The 21,740-nt window shown below is 29.6% G+C and overlaps 1 protein-coding gene and 1 long non-coding RNA gene across 2 annotated transcripts; both read right to left on the bottom strand.

The window, feature by feature from the left end:
• Positions 1-99: 99 nt before the first annotated feature.
• Positions 100-625, bottom strand: LOC123202653. Its single transcript, XR_006499030.1, has 2 exons — positions 381-625; positions 100-307 (listed from the first exon to the last, which is right to left on the bottom strand). It is a non-coding gene; the product is annotated as an uncharacterized LOC123202653 (long non-coding RNA).
• A 3,181-nt stretch (positions 626-3,806) lies between these two features.
• On the bottom strand, positions 3,807-6,101 carry LOC123202624. The gene has a single exon (XM_044618590.1). It carries the CDS (start codon positions 5,503-5,505, stop codon positions 4,159-4,161), a length of 1,347 nt encoding a protein of 448 aa, XP_044474525.1. The 5' UTR covers positions 5,506-6,101; the 3' UTR covers positions 3,807-4,158.
• Between the last annotated feature and the right edge of the window lie 15,639 nt (positions 6,102-21,740).

Here is a 21,740-nt window from a genome sequence, read left to right as displayed (position 1 = left end):
CAATATGCTCTCAACCATTTTGGTATGTTTGAACTGTGGCTTTACGATCATCATCTATAGCATATATAAATACTTACCTCCACCACCGGCAAGGCCAGATAATACAAAATCCACATTGCTTTAGGGTATCAAAGAAAGAGGAGTATTCATTCTGTTGATTCAAGCAAAACCGAGTGGCATCCACCACACCATAAAGATGAAATAACAACAATGTCGGCTGTGGAGACATTCCCACAATAAGAGCAAAAGATAAAGTTCAGGGCAGAAGCATAAAAATCAACAAATCCATTCAATGGTTATCAAAACCCTCAGAACAATAAAATAACGGAATGAAAAAGAAATCCAAAAATCTAATTAGAAGGGAGATAAAGCAACAAAACCTTATCCAATTTCTGGCACGAAGCTCAACCAATCTTGTGCTTGAGTTCTCTCCCAAAATCAAAAGGCATTTGAAGGGGCGACAGGGCCAAAGTGGGAGGTTCACAGGATGTGGGTTTGACAACTCAAATCCTTCTGGCCTTCATATATTCTAATCTCGCTTAAAAGCGTGACCAAATATCTCAATCCGATGAAATCACAAAGGTTCAACCAAACAAGGTCAAATATCTCAAAATGTAGAAACTTGAACTCATACTCTCTTATATATAAAATTTCTACTTTTGTCACTCAAACTATCCCTTAAGAGTCTATTAGGTTTTTATTTTTATGAAATAAAAACATAACCACTGTATGTGAAAGTAAATATTGAAACAATTCAGCCTTACCATATTACAAATATCCTACTTCTCTAGAGAATAAATGCGCTCAAGGGAAGCCCAAAAATATTAGAAATGCTAGTGTTAGGTCCTTGGCTTACACTAGAGTACGACCTTACACATTAAAATTGATTTCACCGCACAGAATCAGCTCAGAAAATCTGTTCACTTCATTTTGTAAATCACATCTTCTCTAGAGTCAACAATGGCCAAAATAATGCCCAGAAATTTGACTTCATTTCATTTTGTAAGTTTCCCAGCAACGTCCGTACATGGTATTCAAGATAATTGTTAAATCAGAGAAGAAAGCAATGGCTTGAAAATTGATCAAAACTTTCTTTCCTTCTTCAGGTGCTGAAGAAATAATGAAATTTCACAAACACTGTGCAGCAACTGGTTACTGATGGAAACTTACAACATGAACATAAATGTTTATGGTCCACTGAATTCACATAGAGCTTTCCGAACTAACATGAAAATGAAAGAGTTCACCAGTTTCATGCATCATGCAGCCAATATCAATCCTAGCTTCAGAACAGATGATATACAGATAAGCAGTAAGCATAGTTTACATGATCATCAAATATACGGGAAATCATTTTCTCTTTCGATATCTTGCCTCTGTTGAAAGGGATAATACACTACAGCCTCTAAATTAGTGTCCTAAATGCATTACACTGAACTTCATTTACAAAAACATGCATGCGAGTAATAAATTGCAAAATGTAACAGTTTGAAGGCTAAGAAAAAGGTGTGAAAAATAAACCACCCAGTTCGGCGCTTAAGCAGCTTTGATATGCATAAAGCAATATGCTTTGGGTGATACTACTGAATTAACTGTGATAATCTAAAATCTCTATATGCTCACTTGCATGCACATCGTTTGAGTAGCATCCATCACATTTATGAAATCATTTATCAGATTCTAATAGTGCTTCAAAGAAATGAGACAAAAGTTGCCCAGATACAAGAGAAACACAATACACATAGCTGTAAAAATATGCAAGAGAAACAAAATTGAGCAGCTAAACATCATAAATGTATTTTGATGTGAAACTGCACACACACATGTGAGGGCCTGTGCATGTATGAACAAGAAAGGTTGCATGCGATGCTATTTAAAAGTTGAAGCATTCTCCTACTATAGAGATGAGGACAAGATCAAATTGCAATGTCTTACAAAGTGTTGATAATTAAAATGAGAAAGACTGTTTACCGGAATAGTAGTTAATTCATTGCATTGAGGAATGATTTTCAATCTAGCAGAATCCAGACCAGGCCTAACGAGTAAATTTGAACAAATAATACCAAATAAGAGGAATTCAAATTACTACACAGGAGACATACATATAATTGTGTAAATACACACAACACAACCGAGAAAAGTTAGAAGTGGAGCTTAATCTTGTGTTCTTGCAGCCTTTATTGCTCTTCAAGTTTACATGGATTGTCTGGTAAATTGAGAAAACTTCTCCTGACTTAAACAAAAAGTGGCCCAAAGTTTTGAACACCAGGGTGAAGTGATAATTCCTTCTCTTTTACCTTCATGCTATTTTCTTCAGATTATTATAAAACACATGTTCCTATCTTTTGCTCTAATCATACCTGCATATATGCAGCTTCATCAGCCAACACAATTATCTACTCTACTAAAGTGATAGGATAAGGGGACATTTGTCCTTAATTTATAGGTTAGGTTTATTATAAAAATGGCTAGCTAGGGTTATCAAGGAAAAAGGAAGAAAGATTAAGGAATTTTGAGCAACTTTAAGGTTGTGAGCAGCCTTAGGGCTGATTGTGGGAGATTTTCGACGCTACGCACTGCCGGATATGGGAGGCTTCTGATTCCTCTAATTGTCTAGTTTATATGTTTGTAACTCCTTCTATCAATAAAATCATTGTTAATTTAGTGTGTTTTGAGTTTATTTACTGCTTTAGGTGAATAATAGGCTGAGATCCAAACAGAAAGTGTTCGTCATTTAGACGTCTACGCTAACTAACCTCTAATAAAAGGAGGCTAAGCCTATAAGAAGAGGCCAACCATTCTATTTAGACTGTAGAACAATAGCTCACATACATGCCAAAATTAATGAGACTAATTCTTACATAAACCCAAAAACACATAAATGTGGAAGGGGATGTAAATAAAGAACCAAGTTGGTCTGTGCTATAATTTAACTAATACAACAGAGGGATATGAAAATAAGACCTTTTGGTTAAAAAAGCACTAATGCAATCTGGATTAAACACTAATCCCAAAAGCTTAAGCCAATTAAAAACAATCCAATAATTTTCTAAACTCTTAAAAATTATAAATCATTATGAAGCATACTGGCTAGAAAATTTCCCAATAACATAACAATCCACAAATTTATCTAAGCATAGTATGAAATAGCGAGTGATCAAACAGTTTGTATAAGTTTATCATTAACTTTCTGTACCTTTTTCCTTTTTTGGCATGAAATAGCAGGTTTTCTTCAGTTTTATTTTTTATTGGGTATCCAATGTCTTAAATGGCAAGACAAAGATGTAAAATGTTCACCTTTTACTGCATTCACAAGAACTCTCCTCAATTAGGACTCCTAACATGTCAAAAAAACATCCAAGAGAAACACTGTCCCAATCATTCATGACTTGTTACAGCCAGAAGCAGTACCATCATATAATTTTACTCATATTATAAGCAGCAATGCCACAGAATCAACACCTGTTTAGGGATCAACTAGATGAAACCAAAAGGCAAAGATTTTCACAGGCAAGTCACATAGGGAGATGGCAGAATAAGGCAGTAAGTACTTAATACCTCTTCACGGTAAATTTTTAAACCAGGAAAGTGATAAGGATCTATCATAAAATAGAAGATCTTCAAGAAATCACCTCTCCACAAACCAACCAGGCTTCAAAAAAGAGAATACATAACAAGTAAAGTAATGTATAATCTTTGACCACAACTAGTGCAGAACAATATATCTCCAATCATAAAACATGTACAGTGAGTAAAAAGAAGAGGATGTTTATAAACTGCTAGAACTATATGATAATATAAAGATATGGGAAAAAAAAAAGTATATATTTCAATTTAATTAAACAAAACAAAGAAAAGTCTACATGAAAATCCAAGCTTACAATAATAATTAACACAAATAGAATGTCTAACAAGAAGATTCTCACCACAAAATTCTTCAACCAAAGGCATACTGTTTCACCAAAGGTAAAAAACATGAAAGCTAGCCATTGGTATTGACACAATCCTACTTCTACTAATAAATGCAGGAAGGGTGAAGATTTCCACCCAGGTTTCCCACCCAAAATGTGATACTACTGTTCAAATTAACAGCAGCTTACCAAACACAAAGATGAGCTAGCCAGAGATTGCTATGAACATAGAGTGATAACAAGTCAATTAATTGAAGTCAGTACGCATTTCCTTTTGCTTCAGGTCCAATGCCACGCGTTGGTTCTCAAGCTTCATCCTCTCATTTTCCATCCTCAACTTTTCCAATTCATGATCTTGTTTCTTGCTAAACCTCTGCCACTTGAATTGTTGTATATCCAGTTCCAACTTTTCAACTTGAATCTGTAACTTCTGTTCTTCTAACTGAAGTGAGCGAGATTCAATCCACTGCTTCTGTAGCCAAGCTGCTCTCATATTTTCAGGTAAGACTTGATTCATATCAGCTTGTGCAACTTGTGGATGGGTGAAAGAGTTTTTGTTGAAGTCATGAAGATTCATGGAATTCCCAAGACAGGTATCTTCGTGGCCCGGACCTTGTTTCAGCCTTTTAGAAGAGCTCCCAGGGACACCATATGTGACCCTGCTATCCCCATGTGAAGCATGCTTCTCCTCAAACTCATCATGATCATCGGTCTCCATATTTTCATCATCTTCATCAGGATCATGTTGGTGCCTCCTCACATCATCATTATCATGATCATCCCTACTTCTAAGAGCCAACTGCAGGGAATGCTGCAATGCAGGATCATGAGGCAGAAACAATCTATTCCCATTATGATAAGAACACATCTCTTCATAAAATAGTTGTTTGGAGCTTAATATTTTCCTAACATCGTCCTTCTTTTTCTCCGTTAAGAAGTTCATGGCATCCAAAAGATGAGGATTCTCAACAACCTGGCAAGATGTGCCTCTTCCAAGTATATCATTAAGCTTCTTATATCTTTTATTGAGGTCATTGAACTTATCCTCACATTGCTGAGGGGAGACACTAAAACCCCTTTCCGCCATTACCTTTGACACAGATTTCCATTTACCCTTTTTCTGCAAAAATGCAAACCTCCTTCTCGCCCCACCACCACAATCCAAACCTGCATCCTCACCTATATAAGACACAGCAGTAATCAAAAGTTTAACCATCTTATCAGTCCACTTTACACGATGCCAAGGTGACCCTTTCATCCATTTACTAGCATCATTATGACCTTCGCCACCATCCTCAGCAAAGCTTGGATCTTCATCATCACTCACTGAATTTTTTCCTCTTTCTCCCTTACTGTAATCAGCCATTGACATGGTTTGTTCACAACTTTGCATGGTCCCAATTGTGAGAGGAAATCCCTCGTGAATCGAGGGACAGACCAAAGACCCTTGGTGAGGAATAGGATGGTGATGTTGGTGTAAGATGTGTGGATGCTGTTGAGTTTGATGGTGAACTTTCATTGATCCTTGCAAGTCAAGACCCCCAAAAGAGTCCCCGCCTGGAATCATGCCTCCTTGTGATAAATTTCCTTTCATAATTTTATAAATTAGTCTAATTAGATAATAAACAAGAACCCATTTCCAATAAAAACCCTACTGCACCTGCATTTCTAGCTTCTTAAACAATTCATCTCTGTTTCATCAACACTATATCGCAAAACCAAGCACACCCACTTCTTGTTTTTCACTACCAAAGAATTTCCACAAATCAAACTAACTTCCAAAAACACTTAAACACAAAACCCAAAAGTCTCATCACATCAATCCAAACAAACAAGACAAAAATCACAAATTTCACAAACTACAATACCAAACTCACATACCCACAAAAATCCGACCTCCGATATCACCAAATAAAACCAACCCACTAGTCAAAACCAAAATCAAAAAGCTACTTCTCATAAAAAAAAATGAAGAGGAAGAAGATGCAAAACCACTTATCTGCAAAAAAAATCAACCGATAGGTGAGCAGAGCGCGAAGACAGCCTGCCACTAAACTAAAGAGAGAAATATGTATTTACATATGTAGTTTTGTATGTGGGAAGATTGATTGTCCAGTCAGTACTCAAAAGGAAAAGTGCTTGGACATTTAATGCTGAAAAAGCAGCCTCTTCGGCAGGTTCAATGCATGAGAGGATCTCTTAGCCGGTCCAATTAGGCAATATTTTAATGTCACTTGCCACCCAGGACAAAAAGCCTACATTTTTTAAGTTCTTATTTTATATAAAAATTAGAAATTATTTAATTTTGATTTTTATTTCCTTCTTTGGCTGAAATATTTATCATATTATTTTTATTTTTGTCTAATTACTGTATTTATATCTTTACCTTAATCAATTAATCGACATTAAAATGTTACCATAACTATAGATTTCTTAATTATAAAATTACATCATCTATATATTTAATTAATTAGTATAAAAATTGTATTTATCATGTTACCATACTTGCCTGATTTATATGGTAGGTGAATTTCATTTTTATGTATAAATAAGAGAAACTAATTTAAATTATTACAATTCAGGTTGTTTAATTAAAATTAACCAATCTTTGGGTGTGCATGGGTACAGTCAAATACATTGCACCTTGATGAAAATGTTCGTGCATAAACAAGTCTTAAATTTATTTCCAACATTTGAAATCTTGTATTCTCATCTTGCGGTTGCACGTGCTTACAAAACCAAAACCAAAACCAATTCTGGTCATTTCACTCAATTTCCAACTAAACAAATAGGGGAAAAGTTAGTATAGTGTTCCTTATCATGTTCAATACTTTATAATGTTGAGATTTGTTAAATTTAGAGGTCGGGTTTTTACTAGTTGAATTTTTGTGTGAAGTAATTTAAATTTTTTACGGTTTTCATAAAATTTGTTAATGGTTTGTATTAAAATAGATGTAGAATCAATTACTGTTAAAATCGTGTTCAAAAATAGATACTTTAATATATAAACGTGAATTTATTATAAAAATTAACCTATTTATAATTTTTATACAGAATATTGTTTCTAAAAACAAAAGAGATCATGATGTCGCATTTGAGGAGATTAGATTTTCTACCAAGTGTCACTATTAGGGGGTCGTTGATAGTGTACCAGAAGAGACTTTTCAGAAAACATGTTTTGAAAAGTTTATTTTATTTTTAGGATTCACTTTCCAAAGGAGTGTTAGAACACTTCTTTATTCTTTGGGAAGTGGTGATGGTAAACTTCAAAGAAGAATCATGGTTTAGAGTTAATGAAGTTGACATTTGTTTTAGATCATGCAAGTTCACCCCTATGACTAGACCTTAATTCAGTCAGCATACAGAGATCCTACATTATCTTCCTTTCTCAACTAAATAGAGAATCAAAGATAAATAATTTATCAATGAGACCTCAATTACTTATGATGATATTATGAGAGTCTTCAAGAAAAGGGCATGAAGGGAGGATGACACTAATGTCATAAAGACAACGTTCCTTTGTTTTCTTCACATAGGTTTATTGGGGATCCATAACAAAAAGATGATTGCCTAGGTTGCACTTTATTTAGTAGATCACCAACGAAGTATGTAAAACACTAACATTAATGTAGATTGTTATTAAATGTAACACTTGCTATAAAAAACAAGACAAGTTAAATTTGATTGAGTTTTGCTTCTTTCTGAGTAAGTTTTGTTTATTCTAAGTGTAATTTATGGTCTCTATGAATCACATTAATAGTCTCTAAAGAATTACTTGAGTGACAATTTTATGTATACAAGAGTATGAGTTTAAATCTTCTCCGATAGTATTTTAAAAGTAAATTCTTAACATATTTAGTACAGTTCTTATCATTAATAAGTATAAAAATATAGATTAATAATTTTTTATTTAAAATAATAAAAATAATTCATATAAAAATTGTTATACATGGAATCCTATATATAGTAATCTTTATTAAATGAAGTATGTAATAAATTTTTACCAATTAGTAAAAGAATTACACTTTATACCCTTTTTACCTCTTTTGGGTATATCTTTTTATTAGTGATCCCTCTTAAGTTTTGTATATGATGAAGCTTTAAATTATTCTTTTTATCAATGATCTCTTCTAGATTTGAATAAAATGTTTATGAAGATTAAAAATAAAAGGCTTACAAAAAGATCGTTAAAATTTTATAGAAAGTTTTTAACCAATTTGGAATAAGATATGGCATTCTTTTTTTTATATTATTGATACTTTTTAAAATGTCAATAAAATTTATTTTATGGGTATATTTTATTTTTAATTTAAAATTATTTAATTATATATTAATATATTAGTTTTATATTTAATTATGTATTTAAAAATATGTATATATTATTTTATTATGCATATAAATTTTTTATTCAATTTGAAGACCTAAGCCTAACTTGTTGGATACGGTGTATATTAATATATTACTAGATGGGCAAAAGTATTTTAAAACAAATAATATATGGGGTAGAAGTGTAATTTTAAACAAAAAGTAAAAAAAAAAAAATTGTAGTAAAATGGAGGAGGCGTGTGGAAGCCACAATCTTGTCGACAAGTAGCTGTCGTCGGCCTTCAATTTCGGTTTCAAAAAAATGGTCAAATTTCAACTTTGGCAGCATTATTTTATTAAATTCAATTGTTGCCGACGACAATCTTGTTTCCTCCTTTGGTGATTTGAGTGTGAATAACGGAGACATTTCCTGTATTTCCTCCCTCGTAATATTTTAAAATTAAAATTTTAATTTATTTAATATAATAATTATAAAATTAATTATTTAATCTAAAATTTTATCAATTTAATATAATTAATTTAACAAAAAAAATTTAATTTAATTGAGATTTTTCATTTAAAAAAATATACATATATTTTGCAAGCAATCAAAATTCTAACCCTCTTTTGAATTAACAAGTATTAATACAATGAGTATTATCATGACTATTTATAATAAATATTAATAATAATGTATTATTATTTAATTAAATATTATTTTATTTTTAATTTAAAGTCACTATATTATAATATATTATCATTAATATTTACGTTAATATTTATTATAAGTATATATAATTTTATTGTAATATATTTTATAATAAATATTAATTTTAAATATTAATAATGATTAATTATTATTTAATTAAATATTATTTTATTTTTAATTTAAAATTAATAAATTATAATATATCATTATTAATACTTAAATCAATATTCATTATAAATATACAAAATCTTATTGTAATATAATATATAAAGTAGAATGTTGGGGTGTTTTTGTATGGATTATTCACGTCATTAATAGGTCTATCAATAAAGGTGGGCGAACCCAATTTCTGGTTATTGAATCTGCAAATTATAATTTTGAGTCAAACAAAATTCGAATCTCAAATCAAACTAGACCAAAAAGAAATTTCATTAAATTAATAGACTTGGGCTTGAAATCGTGGTAGTCAAATTATGTATTATATCATATATCATAAACTTAATTTTTTGTATCGTGTATTGAATATCATATCATATTATACGATAAGATTTTTAAAAAATAAAATAATAAGAGATTAATGAAATAATAAAAAAAATCTAATTAACAGGTCATTATTTTAAAAAATGTCACACACACCCTTTTAAAATTTTAAAATTTCTCATATATACTCCTGTTATATTATCATTTTCTATAAAAAAGTGTATCAATTTATATTGATGATATGTATATATATCATATTTTATAATACATCAACTGTATTGTAATGATTCAATACTTCTTATGAGTTATATTGTTTTTTATCTGTATCATATTATATTATATGATATATATTATATATCAGAAAATATTGATAATTATAGGGTAAAAAAATTTTCCAAGTTAGATTTTATTCAGGGTGATCGCATTCAAATGCAACCCTCTAACTGAGGGGCAACTAATCACTCTTCTCCCTAAAGTTTAACATCAGGAATTTGGAGTGAAATTTGAAGAGCAGACCATATATCAACATGTCCAGTCCAAGTAGTAGTTTGGGCCACTGATGAAGCCCAAATTCATAGTAAAGAGCCCAACAAAGATGCTGAATGAAAACCTGTGTATAATTATTTATCAAATCAATATTTTTTTTCTTTTCTACTTCATCAAATTTTATTTTAGAAAATTACATTAATTATATTTAGAGATTATTTTGATATTTTAAATATATTTAATTTATAATTTTTTAAAATTAAAAAAATTAAAATACTCAATTAGTATGATTGATTCAATTCCATAAAAATAATAATTCAATTTAGAAGAGTTTTTCTTTATATAAAAAAAAAAAAAATCAACCGAAAAGAGTTTAGATGGCTTTCTTCAACCCTCCTGATCAGGCCCCCTATAGATGGGCTTTGTGATAGGCCAAGACTTCTGTAGACTGATCTGAATGCGGCCCATTGGATCCAAGTGTTGTGACCGGTCTGACAAAAACTCAGAGCCTGTGGCACAGTCTAAGACCCTCAGTTTTTGATTAAATTTTTATGGGTCTACTCACTAAATCATATTTCTTAATATTTCCTATAATAAAAAAACCTCTATTATAGATTACAAAAAATCATTTTTATTTGAGAATATTTCTAGAAGTATGTAACATTTTGATGGGTGAAGTCATTCTCACATATAAAATAAAGTTTGAAATAACCATAGAACATAATTAATTATTTTCCATTTTTCAGTGATACATTCAAAAAAATAGTAAAATTAATAGAATATTAAAAATTTTAAAATAAAAATTTAAATTTAAATCTTTATTATATTAATAAAATATTAATTTATCTAATATAATAATAATTATAATCTATAAATTTAATTATTATATCTTAAATTTATGTGTAGGAAAGATTTGGGTAAAAAATTTGTATATTTCCAAGCTGTAAAGCACTAATTAATTTTTTATAGTTTTGCTTGGCAGGCAAGGTACATGCTCCTAGATATGAAAAATCCAATCCCACTTGTTTAGAAATCAAAGTAATTTATTATTATTTTATTATTTAATATTTCTTCGTAAGCCCAATATCTATTGTATCTTTGAGTTTAAAACTTAAAGATGTCACTTGTCTCTTTTTTTATGTACCATGCATATCACTTATGTCATTTCCCACCTTCCCTCTTCCAACCCTCCTTATTCCCAACCTTTTATTTCTATATAATAAGATTAAAGATGTCAAATTGGTTACGTTAACGTGTTTTAGAATATCCTAAATCATTAAATAAAATATATGGGTCGATATAATATGACTTGTTAAAAAAATAAATAAAATTATAAATAATAAAATTTTAATTAAGAATTGAAAAAATATGGAATGAATCCTATATTTAATATTAAGATATTTTTGTTTTAGCCAGATCTTTATTAAAGGAAAGAATCCTATATTTAATACTGAGATATTTTTGTTTTAGCCAATAACACTCGCAAATGGCCACATACCACCATCAAGACGCATAATTTGCCAAAGTCAACAACATTTACATATCGAGGCTAACACCACCCTACCTCACCACCCGCACACTACAACTACCATTACCAAACACCAACATCAACCCCACCCTTTCGCCGCTAACTCATCTCCATGGACCACAAACCACCCACCATTAACGCTACGACCCATAACAGTTGATAAGTTGCACCCACCATGTAGCCACACACCACTGCCCATGCATGAACCACAAAAAACACCACTACTATTGCCACACACCCATGCACCAACACCACTACTACTACCAAACTTTTCACTATCCATCACAACAAATTAATCATCCAAAACGACGAAAAAAAAAAAAAGGAAGAAGTAAAATGAAATCCAACTGCTGTAGAACACATAGGAGAGGGGAAAAAATAAGATAGGAAGGTGAAAAAGAGAGGAGAAGGAGAAGAAGATAAATTTTTCAAATTTGGACAAATCAATACAAAACGAGACGAGACCAAAATATATATATATATATATATATATATATGTATATATATAAACAGAAAAAGAAAGAAAGAGATTAAATTTTAAGGGTGTAATTGATATTAATAATATAATATTATTAATAATTTTTAAAATTAACAAAAATACTTTTAAACCAATTAAAACTAATGTTTAAAATTGACAGAAAGGTTAAAAAATATCATTTAAAAGTTCAGGGTTGAAAAATCATTCAAGGAAAAAAGGGATGAGAAATAGTCTTTTCCATAAAATATAATCTCTTTTTTAAATTATCTCAAACTTGTATACCTTGTATGATTATAATAAAAACATATTTTCCCATATAAGAATAATATATTAGGATTACGATGACCCAATAAAATAGACAAAGTCCAAATATTTTCTATATGGGAAATAGTCTTTCCTCGTGTAAGTTTAGGATTCAGAATTTAAAATTTAGGGTTTTAAATAATCTTACGACTAAGGTTTATTAGGGTTTTACATTCATTCTTTTTCTTATGTAGTAGACTCTAATCTTGAATTTATATTTATAAAAGGATAACTATGAAACAAATTATTTCTTAATTTGGGAAATATTTTATTCTCTTTAATAGTGAATTAAAGTAATTAAAAGTCATAAAAGTTTGTAAATTATCATACTTTAAAAGTCAGATTGTTGTGACAGTTTTTGGTAAGTGTAGGTGATCGCTTACATCATTACCTGATTATTTTTCTTACAAAGAAAGTCAAATAAGCCTTCTAATGTAGGATTTGAATAATATATTTGTCATGACTCTAGATTTGGGGACTTGACAGAGACTTCAACAAACTAAGTTGATAAGCATGTTAATGAATAGGTATGGGTGATTGCTGGTTTTGCGGTGCATTGCCGCTAGTTAAGGGTGTTCTAGCCAAAGGGCATGCACAATGTTAATTGAGGGCACATTGAAAAGGAATAAAGCTATTTATGCACAAATTAATTCGAAATTAAAATTGTTTTTTTGATAAATTTAAAATAGAATAAAACTAATGATCTTAAGTCATAATATAAGTAAATATAAAATAGATCCTAAAGAATATAATATTGAAGATGTCACATAAATAAATCAAAAATTTTAGCATGTGACAATTGATATTGGAGTCAAACCAATCAATAAAAGTTGTGAACTTAAAAAAGTCTCCTACAGATAAATAAAAAAAATAAATGCAAAGCAAATGTCAATAATTAAAGAGTATATTGGACCTTGTGAGGGGGTTCTTCCAAGGCGTTGTGTGGCATATTGACTTGACAAGGTAGTTGCACTTGGTGGGGCTCAAGTGTCCTTTTACACATCACTTATCCTCATATGGCGTATTGGTGCGGGCAGAAGAGTCTCTATAGGTGTTTGTGAGTTGGGCGGTGCATGAGGGTGTGCACCATTTTCAAGTGGGAGAGAGGGTCATGGTTCAAGGTTGGTGGGCGTGATAGGGGTTTAGGTAAACATGATTGATGGATATGATAAAGGGTGAGTTTGGTTGTTGGCTTCGTGGATGTGTTATTTCTTGTTGGGGGCGCTCCAACCACTGGGCATACACAATTTAGCTGAAGGAAACATTAAAGAGAGACTACATTTTTTTTATACTAACTAGTTAAAAGTTAGAGTTATTCTTTTGACGCATTCAAAATAAAACAAAATTAATAATTTTAAATTAGAATGTAGACATATATAAAGTTAATCCTCAAAAAAATAGTATAAAAGATGTTGTACAAGTAGGTCAAAAATTTTAACCCATGATATATTATATATATATATATAAATAAATCTTAATAATTTATCTATATAACTTAATATAGTTACTTATGATTGAGCCATTTTTAAATAAGTGCACAAATGAACAATTATATCACTTACATGCCAATACATCTGATGGTAGGGTAAGATTTATTTATAAAAAGTTTTATTCATAAAACCATTGAATTTAACCTTTCATATGTTACGTATCAGTCCAACAATTAATAATGGCCGCGTAGTCAAGAGTAGTTGGGAAACAAATATAATGCTTTAAGGAATCAAGGGATCTCTCGTCGCTGAACCCTAAAGACAAAATCTCATCAAATTTTGACTTTTAATTAAAGGGAAAGAAAATAAAGGGAAAAAAAAGTTCAAATTAGGTAAAGAGAGTTAATATCATGGGTGATACACTTATAGGTGGATACAATTAAATCGAGTCTAAATATTTCTTATCTTGAGTTCAGTTTAAATTTGTCAAATCAATATTAAGAATAGTTCAGTTTTAAAATAAGCTAAGTTTTTTAATTCAAACTTAATTCGAATTCATTTACTTTGAATATAAATCGAGTTTGAGTTAAGAAGTTTAAAGTAAAAAAATTCAAACCAAATCAAGTCAAGTCAAGCTCAGTTTGGGTCCAACCCTAGAGACACTAATGATCATATTAATCACATCTTATCAGTTGGTCAATGTTACCAATATATTGATTCCAATTTGAAAAATATTGATATACATGTATTATAATAAAAATGATATTTATAAAAAAACTTGAAATATTGTAATTTAGCTTATAGAGAAAAGTAATCCGCATATAAACTTGATTAATTTAACAATCAAGCATCTTCCTTGGTTTAAAATAGGAAAATTATTAATATGTGTACTTATTTTGAATACAAAAATAGATACACACTGATATATATCATCACATGATTATGTATTATTTTATCTTTAATTTAAAATCATCAAATCATATAATAACACATATTAAATATGTATTAATTTATGTACTTAAAATGGGTATGTATAATTTTATTAAATATTTATTTGTCAAATAACATTTCAAACTCTATTTACATTTGGCAAATCTGTATATAAAATTCTTCATTTCTACTGAAATTTTACTTAAAAATAAAAGATAATTAATTATTACATTAAAATTTTCAAAAACCTCTTATACAAAATAAAATCTTTGGAACTTACTAAAAAATACAAAAAATACAAACTAAAATCTTTGGAAACAAAATACCAACCAATTATATTTATAGCAAATAAAAAAATCCTAAAATATTATATAAATCATGAGAATATTATGTATATATACTTTTGATATATAATTTACATATTCAGATGATGTATTATCATGTGATTTAGTGTTACTTTATCTTTAATTCAAAATTACTCAATCACATAATGACACATTATCTGTATATACAAATTATATATAAAAAATATATACGTATAGTTTTATTGATAAATCATATACAATATGGTTGATTTTCTCTTGTGCATATTTTTATAATTTAATATTGTTTTAATTGCTCAAATTTTTTCATAGATTTTTTTCATTCTATAGATTTTAACAATAAAATTATGTGTATATATTTTTAATATATAATTTATATACATAAATGATGTATTATCATATAATTAAATGATTTTGAATTAAATATAAAATAACACTTAATCACATAATGACACATCACTTGTATATCTATATTGTGTATAAAAAATAGAGAAAACGTATTTCCCACCAAGTTTTAGCTAAAATTCAAAATCACACCCGCAATAGTTGAAAAACCCAAACTCCAATCTATGACCAAACTTCTGTTAATTTTATCTATTAGAAGTGAAGGTAAAATAGTTATTTTACTATTATATTAAAAAGATATAAAATTTGTTACTATTTTCCCTCAGATTTTATAAATTAATAATTTCACCCTTGCTTAAAGTTTTTAAACTTTAAAAAGTAACATTTTCACCCTCAAACCTAGGATTTCCATATTTTTCAAACTCAATTAGCCCCCAGAGTTTTCAAAAAAGCAATTTCACCTTCATTCTTCAGCTTCAGCTTCTAGCATCCCTTCTAACATCCTCTCCTGCCTCTTCCTTTTGCTAAGCCAATGATAAATGGTGCAATGAAAAGATGTCTTTTTGTCTCACAGTGATGCAATGAAGAGATCTCTGTCTTTTTGTTACATAGTGGTGCGATGAAGAGATGAAGATCTCTTAGTCAAACCACTTACCTTCAACTTAGGAGAAAGAGGAGATCGGAGAGGATGTCGAAAGGGATGCCAAAAGTTAAAGTTGAAAAGTAGAAGTGAAACTGCTATTTTTGAAAGTTTTGAAGGATGGCTGCATTTTAAAAAATGTGGAAACCTTAGATTTGGGGGTGAAAATATTCTTTTTTAAAGTTTGAAAACTTTAGACAATGGTTAAATTGTTAGTTTCTAAAACTTAGGGGAAAAATAACAAATTTTATATCTTTTTAATATAAATAGTAAAATGAGCATTTTACTCTTATTTTTAATAAAAATTGGGTCATAGGTGAGAGTTTGGATTTTTCAACTATCGCAGCTATAATTTTGAATTTCAGGTAAAACTTGGGTGAAAATAGCCATTTTTCTAAAAAATATAAATACATAACATTACTAAAAGAAAAAGGAATTTACAAATGATCTTTAGAATTTCATACAAAGTTTGATTTTGAAATAAGATATGGCATTTTTTCTTTATTACCAATACTTTTTAAAAGGTCAATAAAAATTATTTTATGGTTATATTTTATTGCGATTTTACTATTTTAGTTTGTTATTTTTGTATAAGAAAGTAAGAGAATCAGACATTTAAGAAATGTGTGACAGTGGATGAATACTTGATTAGCTGGGAAATTGGTGTTTATTATAAGGCCAAAGGACTTATTCCCACTTAAGGTATAGTGTAATTTCATATTAATACTTATCAACTTTTAAAAATTAAAAATCTCACCCATGAGCCAATTTTTATTAATATTTTCAGTTAAGATTAAAGATAAAATCATCATTTTAATATTAATATTCAAAAAACTAAATTTTCATTTCCTTTTTCCACTTTAATTTTAAAAACTTATAATTTTTCCTCTAACCTTATATATTCCAGTTTTAAAAAATACCTTCTTCCCCCTAACTCAAGGTTTTCATACTTTCCCAACTGCCCCCAAAAACTTTTTGAAGCTTTATTTCACCCTTATATAGTTTTTGTCTATTGCTCTTTATTTGGTGACCTCCTCTCGCTGTCTTTGGCTACCTCTTTATCAGGGATCAAGCCGTCGTGAGCCCGACATCCTTCTCTAGCAAGATGGCGATGTGATTCTTCTCCGTTGAGCACAATTTCTTTGCAATCTTTCTTTCTTATCTCTCTGTCAGTGTTGTCAATGGACAGAGGAAGAAAGTGAGTTAATGGCGAGAGATAGACATCGAGACGACAAGATCTCTAAAATGTGAAGAGTTTGGTGGCAATTGTCTAGATCGAGATCTCCTAGAGGTGAAGATCTTCGTCAATTGAGATCTTCGATTTTCATCTAGATTCAACTGTCATTTCCTATCATCGAAGGATAGCTCAGGCAAGGCAAGTTCGACATCTGCTCGACTTAGGCCAATGAGGAGGCTAGAGATGCCCAGAAGGGATGCTAGAAAGTGAAGTTTAAGATGAGGTAAGACTGAAGTTTTTAAAAGTTATGAGAGGTGACTACAAATGGAAAAAAGATGGAAACCCTAGATTGGTGGAAAAATATAACTTTTTAAAACTGAAAAACTGAAAAACTTTAGATAGGAGTGAAGTTGTTATTTTCTAAAACCCGGGAGAAAATATAATGAATTATTTATATTTTTAACATTATTGTTAAAATAACAATTTTACTCTTAACTAACTGAAAATTTTAATAGATATTGGTTCATCGGCGAGATTTTAGATTTTTTAAAGTTAACGAGTATAAATTTGGAATTACACTATATCTTGAGTGAGAACAAGTCTTTTGGCTTTATTATAATTTTATTTTTTATTGAAATTTTATACACCATTATGCATCTCTTAGGAGTTGTTTAGTTCCTAGATAATAAAAATTACCCTAATAATCTATATTTTATTATTTATATTATCTTGTTACCAATGGTGATGTACTAAGTAATATAGGTGATAATTTGATTATTACTTTTATCTTAGGTATTAAAAGATTACCGAAATAATCTTAATTTTATTATAATTATATTTTTATTTATTAATTTTTTTAGAACAAAAATAACCTTATTTTCATTTAATATAATAATTATTATAAAAAATATTTTAGAATAATTATACCTAAGAATATTTAAATAAAATAATTTACTAATATTATTTTATTATTTCTAACCAAACACAATAATTATTTATACTTATTAAATTTTTTTAAATATAATAATCATTTATACCCAATAATTTTTTAAATAATCTATATTCAAAATAATCTTTCAATTTTAGTAATAAAATATTACTTAAACCAAATATACTCTTAAGCAATTCTTGTGAATAATTATTCTTAAAAAAAAAAATTATTAGAGCCTGTGTTATGAGCTTTGTCTTTTATACCACTTGAAGGCCTAACTTGTTTGAGCTCATAATATACGAGGTAGATGGATAAAATTATTTAAAAAATAATATTATTAATAGATGAATAAAAAATAATTTCAAAACAAATAGTCAATGGGGGTAGAAGTGTAATTTTAAACTAAAAAGTAAGAAAAAAAAATTGTGATTAAAGATAACAAAATCCAACTAATAATATTAAAAAATAAAATTTTTTCTTAAATTTTAAAAGTTAATAATTTTCTTTGTAAAATTTTTGAAAGTAACATTTTTCTCTTACTCACTGTCGGAAAATTTTTTGGTTGCTCACGGCTCACCACCTCCATTTATGTGGTAAAACTTTTATTTTTAATTTCTTTGAGTGTTCCACCAAACAGATTTTGGTTGTAACATCTTCAAATTATTCAGAGATTCTAGCTCTTGATGAAGCTAATCGAAAATACATATGATTGCGATCTATTATCCATCATATCTGGAATACATATAGTCTTTTTTTTAGAACAAACACTCATTTTATATTATATGAAGATAATGCAACATATATTATTCAAATTAGAAATAGATACATTAAAAGAGATAGAATCAATCATATCTCATATTAGATTTTCCTAGTAAAGTTTGTAAGAAGGTAGACAATTTTTTAAGTTTATCACATATTTGACAAAATATGTATTATACTATTTTTCTCTTCACTAGGTTTTGTCCTATTAAATTTTTTTGATAAGGTTTTTAATGAGACAGTTTTAATATGTCTAACTTTATTTTATAGAATATTAAATAATTATGTTTCTTTATTTTTATTTTTATCCTATTAGATTTTTTTTAGTAATATTAATATAATTATTTGTAAAATATAAAAATATAAGAGAGTGCATTATGCATGATGGATTTTTCCAACACTTAGAGAGAGACTTTGGCCAAAAAGATGATGTAAATACATCAATGTCATTGGAAATTAGCTTTGGAAATGACCACCTCATTGACCAAGAATTTGCATAATTGCCTCCTCCCCTCTTCCTTTCTAAGATACGGTTAATTAACAATTTTAATTAATGCCCCCAACGTCTATTTTATTGGTCTTCTCCTCTAGTTTAAGTTTTATTTTAGGCCAAACGACTATTTCCCACCCAAGATATGTTGTAATGACAAGTTTCTATCCTTTAACTATGAAAATATCAAATACCTACTTATGGCAAGTTAAAAATAATGGTGGTAAGGGTAAAATCATCATTTTCTCTATAATATTAAAAAATAAACTAAAATATAAGCTATTTTTATCCTCCTAAACTTTAAAAACTAAAATTTTCTCCCAACCTAAGTTTTAAAAAATGACAGTTTCACCCTAGGGTTTGGTTTTGACATCTCCGACGACCTCTCTGGCTCCATTGCCGACGGTCTCTCTCTCCCGAAGCATCCTCTCCTTTCGACGATCTTTTTCCTCTCATTTGGAGGGCCGATCGACGTCGGAGACGCCTTAGGAGACGAAGACGACGGAGATTTCAAAACCAAACCCTTAGGTGAAACTACCATTTTTTAAAACTTAAGCTGAGGGAAAATTTTAGTTTTTAAAGTTTAGGGGGGTAAAAAGAGATAAAATTTTTAGGTGTTAGGGTTCTATTAAATTTAACCGGCCATGAATGAGTATTTGATATTTCCATAATTAAAGGATGGAAACTTTTCATTACAGCATACCTTAGGTGGGAAACAGTCATTTGGCCTTTACTTTAATTATAAAATCTTTTATTTATAATTCTTTATCATATTTATAACACTCTAACAAGTAGCATTTTTCTGTTAGTTATTGTCGAGAAATCATTTGGGTGCCTGCAGTTCACCGCCTCCTTTAACGTGGTGAAACTTTTATTTTTAATTTCTTTGAGTGAAGGTGAAAATGAAATTTGCTAGTTAAAAAAAAAACAGTGGTAAATTGTGATTATCTTACTGATTTATCCCTATTGTGTGTGATATTTACGGGAAAGCCACTATGACGTGACAGCTTTCAGGTCTTGCCGCTTCACTGGTTTGCAGTCTACCAGCCTAATCCAAGAGAAATAAAAAATTTTCCCGGAACACAAGAAAAAGGAAAAAAATATCTGTTGCAATCTTTCTATGAATTGACCTCCGCTTGGTGGCTGGAGAAATTCATGTGGGACAAGTGATTATCTTACTGATTTATCCCTATTGTTTGTGATATTTACGGGAAAGCCACTCTGACGTGACAGCTTTCAGGACTTGCCGCTTGGCTGGTTTGCGGTCTACCAGCCTAATCCAAGAGAAATAAAAAATTTTCTCGGAACACAAGAAAAAAGAAAAAAAAAAATCTGTTGCAATCTTTCTATGAATTGACCTCCGCTTGGTGGCTGGAGAAATTCATGCGGGACAAGTCAAACTGCTGCAGGCCCTTGGAGTCTCTCGTTGAACTGTCCAACTGTTTGATTCTATTTCTACCAAGTCTTTATTTACTGTATGATCTGAAAACTTTCTATATCTGCATTATTTTTTTTTTGTCCAGTTTATCGCCAAAGTTTCTTGTTTTCTGCTCCCAAGTTCTCGCTTGATAGACAAGAATCGTTTACAGGTAGTTTTGCTTGATTTTGATGGTGGTTATTGTTATTTTCTTGAGAGCTTCGAAGGGTTAGTGTTATTTTTTGTGATTAGGCAGAAGAAGTGGTTGTTTTGATCTCAGAGAAATTGCTGACAGAGAAGGGGGAAGATGATGGTCTAAATGATAATAATATTAAAAATAAACTAAATTTTTATTTTATTTTCTTTTTTGAATCTTAAAACTAACCATTTCCATTTAGGCCATCATCAAAATCAAGCAAAATTAACTGTAATCAATGGTTGTCTATCAAACGTGAACTTGGGAGCAGAAAACAAAAGGATGGAGTTTCAGGCACTGAGGGCTACTCCAGGTATGTGGTTAAAAGTTTTCTTTTTTAAAAAAAAATTAATGTGTTTTCAGGTATTGTTTTGATTTTTATGCAGAAAGTTTTGTACTTTATTGGATATATTTTAATGGCCAATTGAGTTGGATTTTTGCTTTCATAGTTTACTCTTCCTTCAACAAGGTGTTACCATTCGAAATGTATGTAAAGGTAGGGAAGGTAGTTGTTATTGTTTTTGATTGGATGAGGATGAGAGGATGAGAGGTTGTTGTAAATTATCTACATCAACAAGTTTCATGGCCAGAAAAGTGAAGAGATGGAGATGGCGATGGTTTAGGGTGAAAAAAGAAGGTCGTCAATACTGAAGATGATAGTTGAAGAAGTAACAAAAAAAATACCTAAATTTTAGAAAGAAAAAATATGACTTTTTAAAATTAAAAACTTTAAGTATAGGTGATGTTGTTAGTTTTTAAAATATATATATATATATATATATATATATATATATATATAAAATCAAAATTTACAAAACCAAAATGGATCTATCAATCGATCAGATCGGTTGAATCATGAACCAGTGCCTGAAAAGGTTTTTTAGTTTAATATATGTTTTTTG

The sequence above is a fragment of the Mangifera indica genome, chromosome 19 (genome assembly GCF_011075055.1).
Source record: "Mangifera indica cultivar Alphonso chromosome 19, CATAS_Mindica_2.1, whole genome shotgun sequence".
Classification (NCBI taxonomy): domain Eukaryota; kingdom Viridiplantae; phylum Streptophyta; class Magnoliopsida; order Sapindales; family Anacardiaceae; genus Mangifera; species Mangifera indica.
Note: the sequence above shows the minus strand (reverse complement) of the source record. Positions and strands in the feature narration are given on the sequence as shown.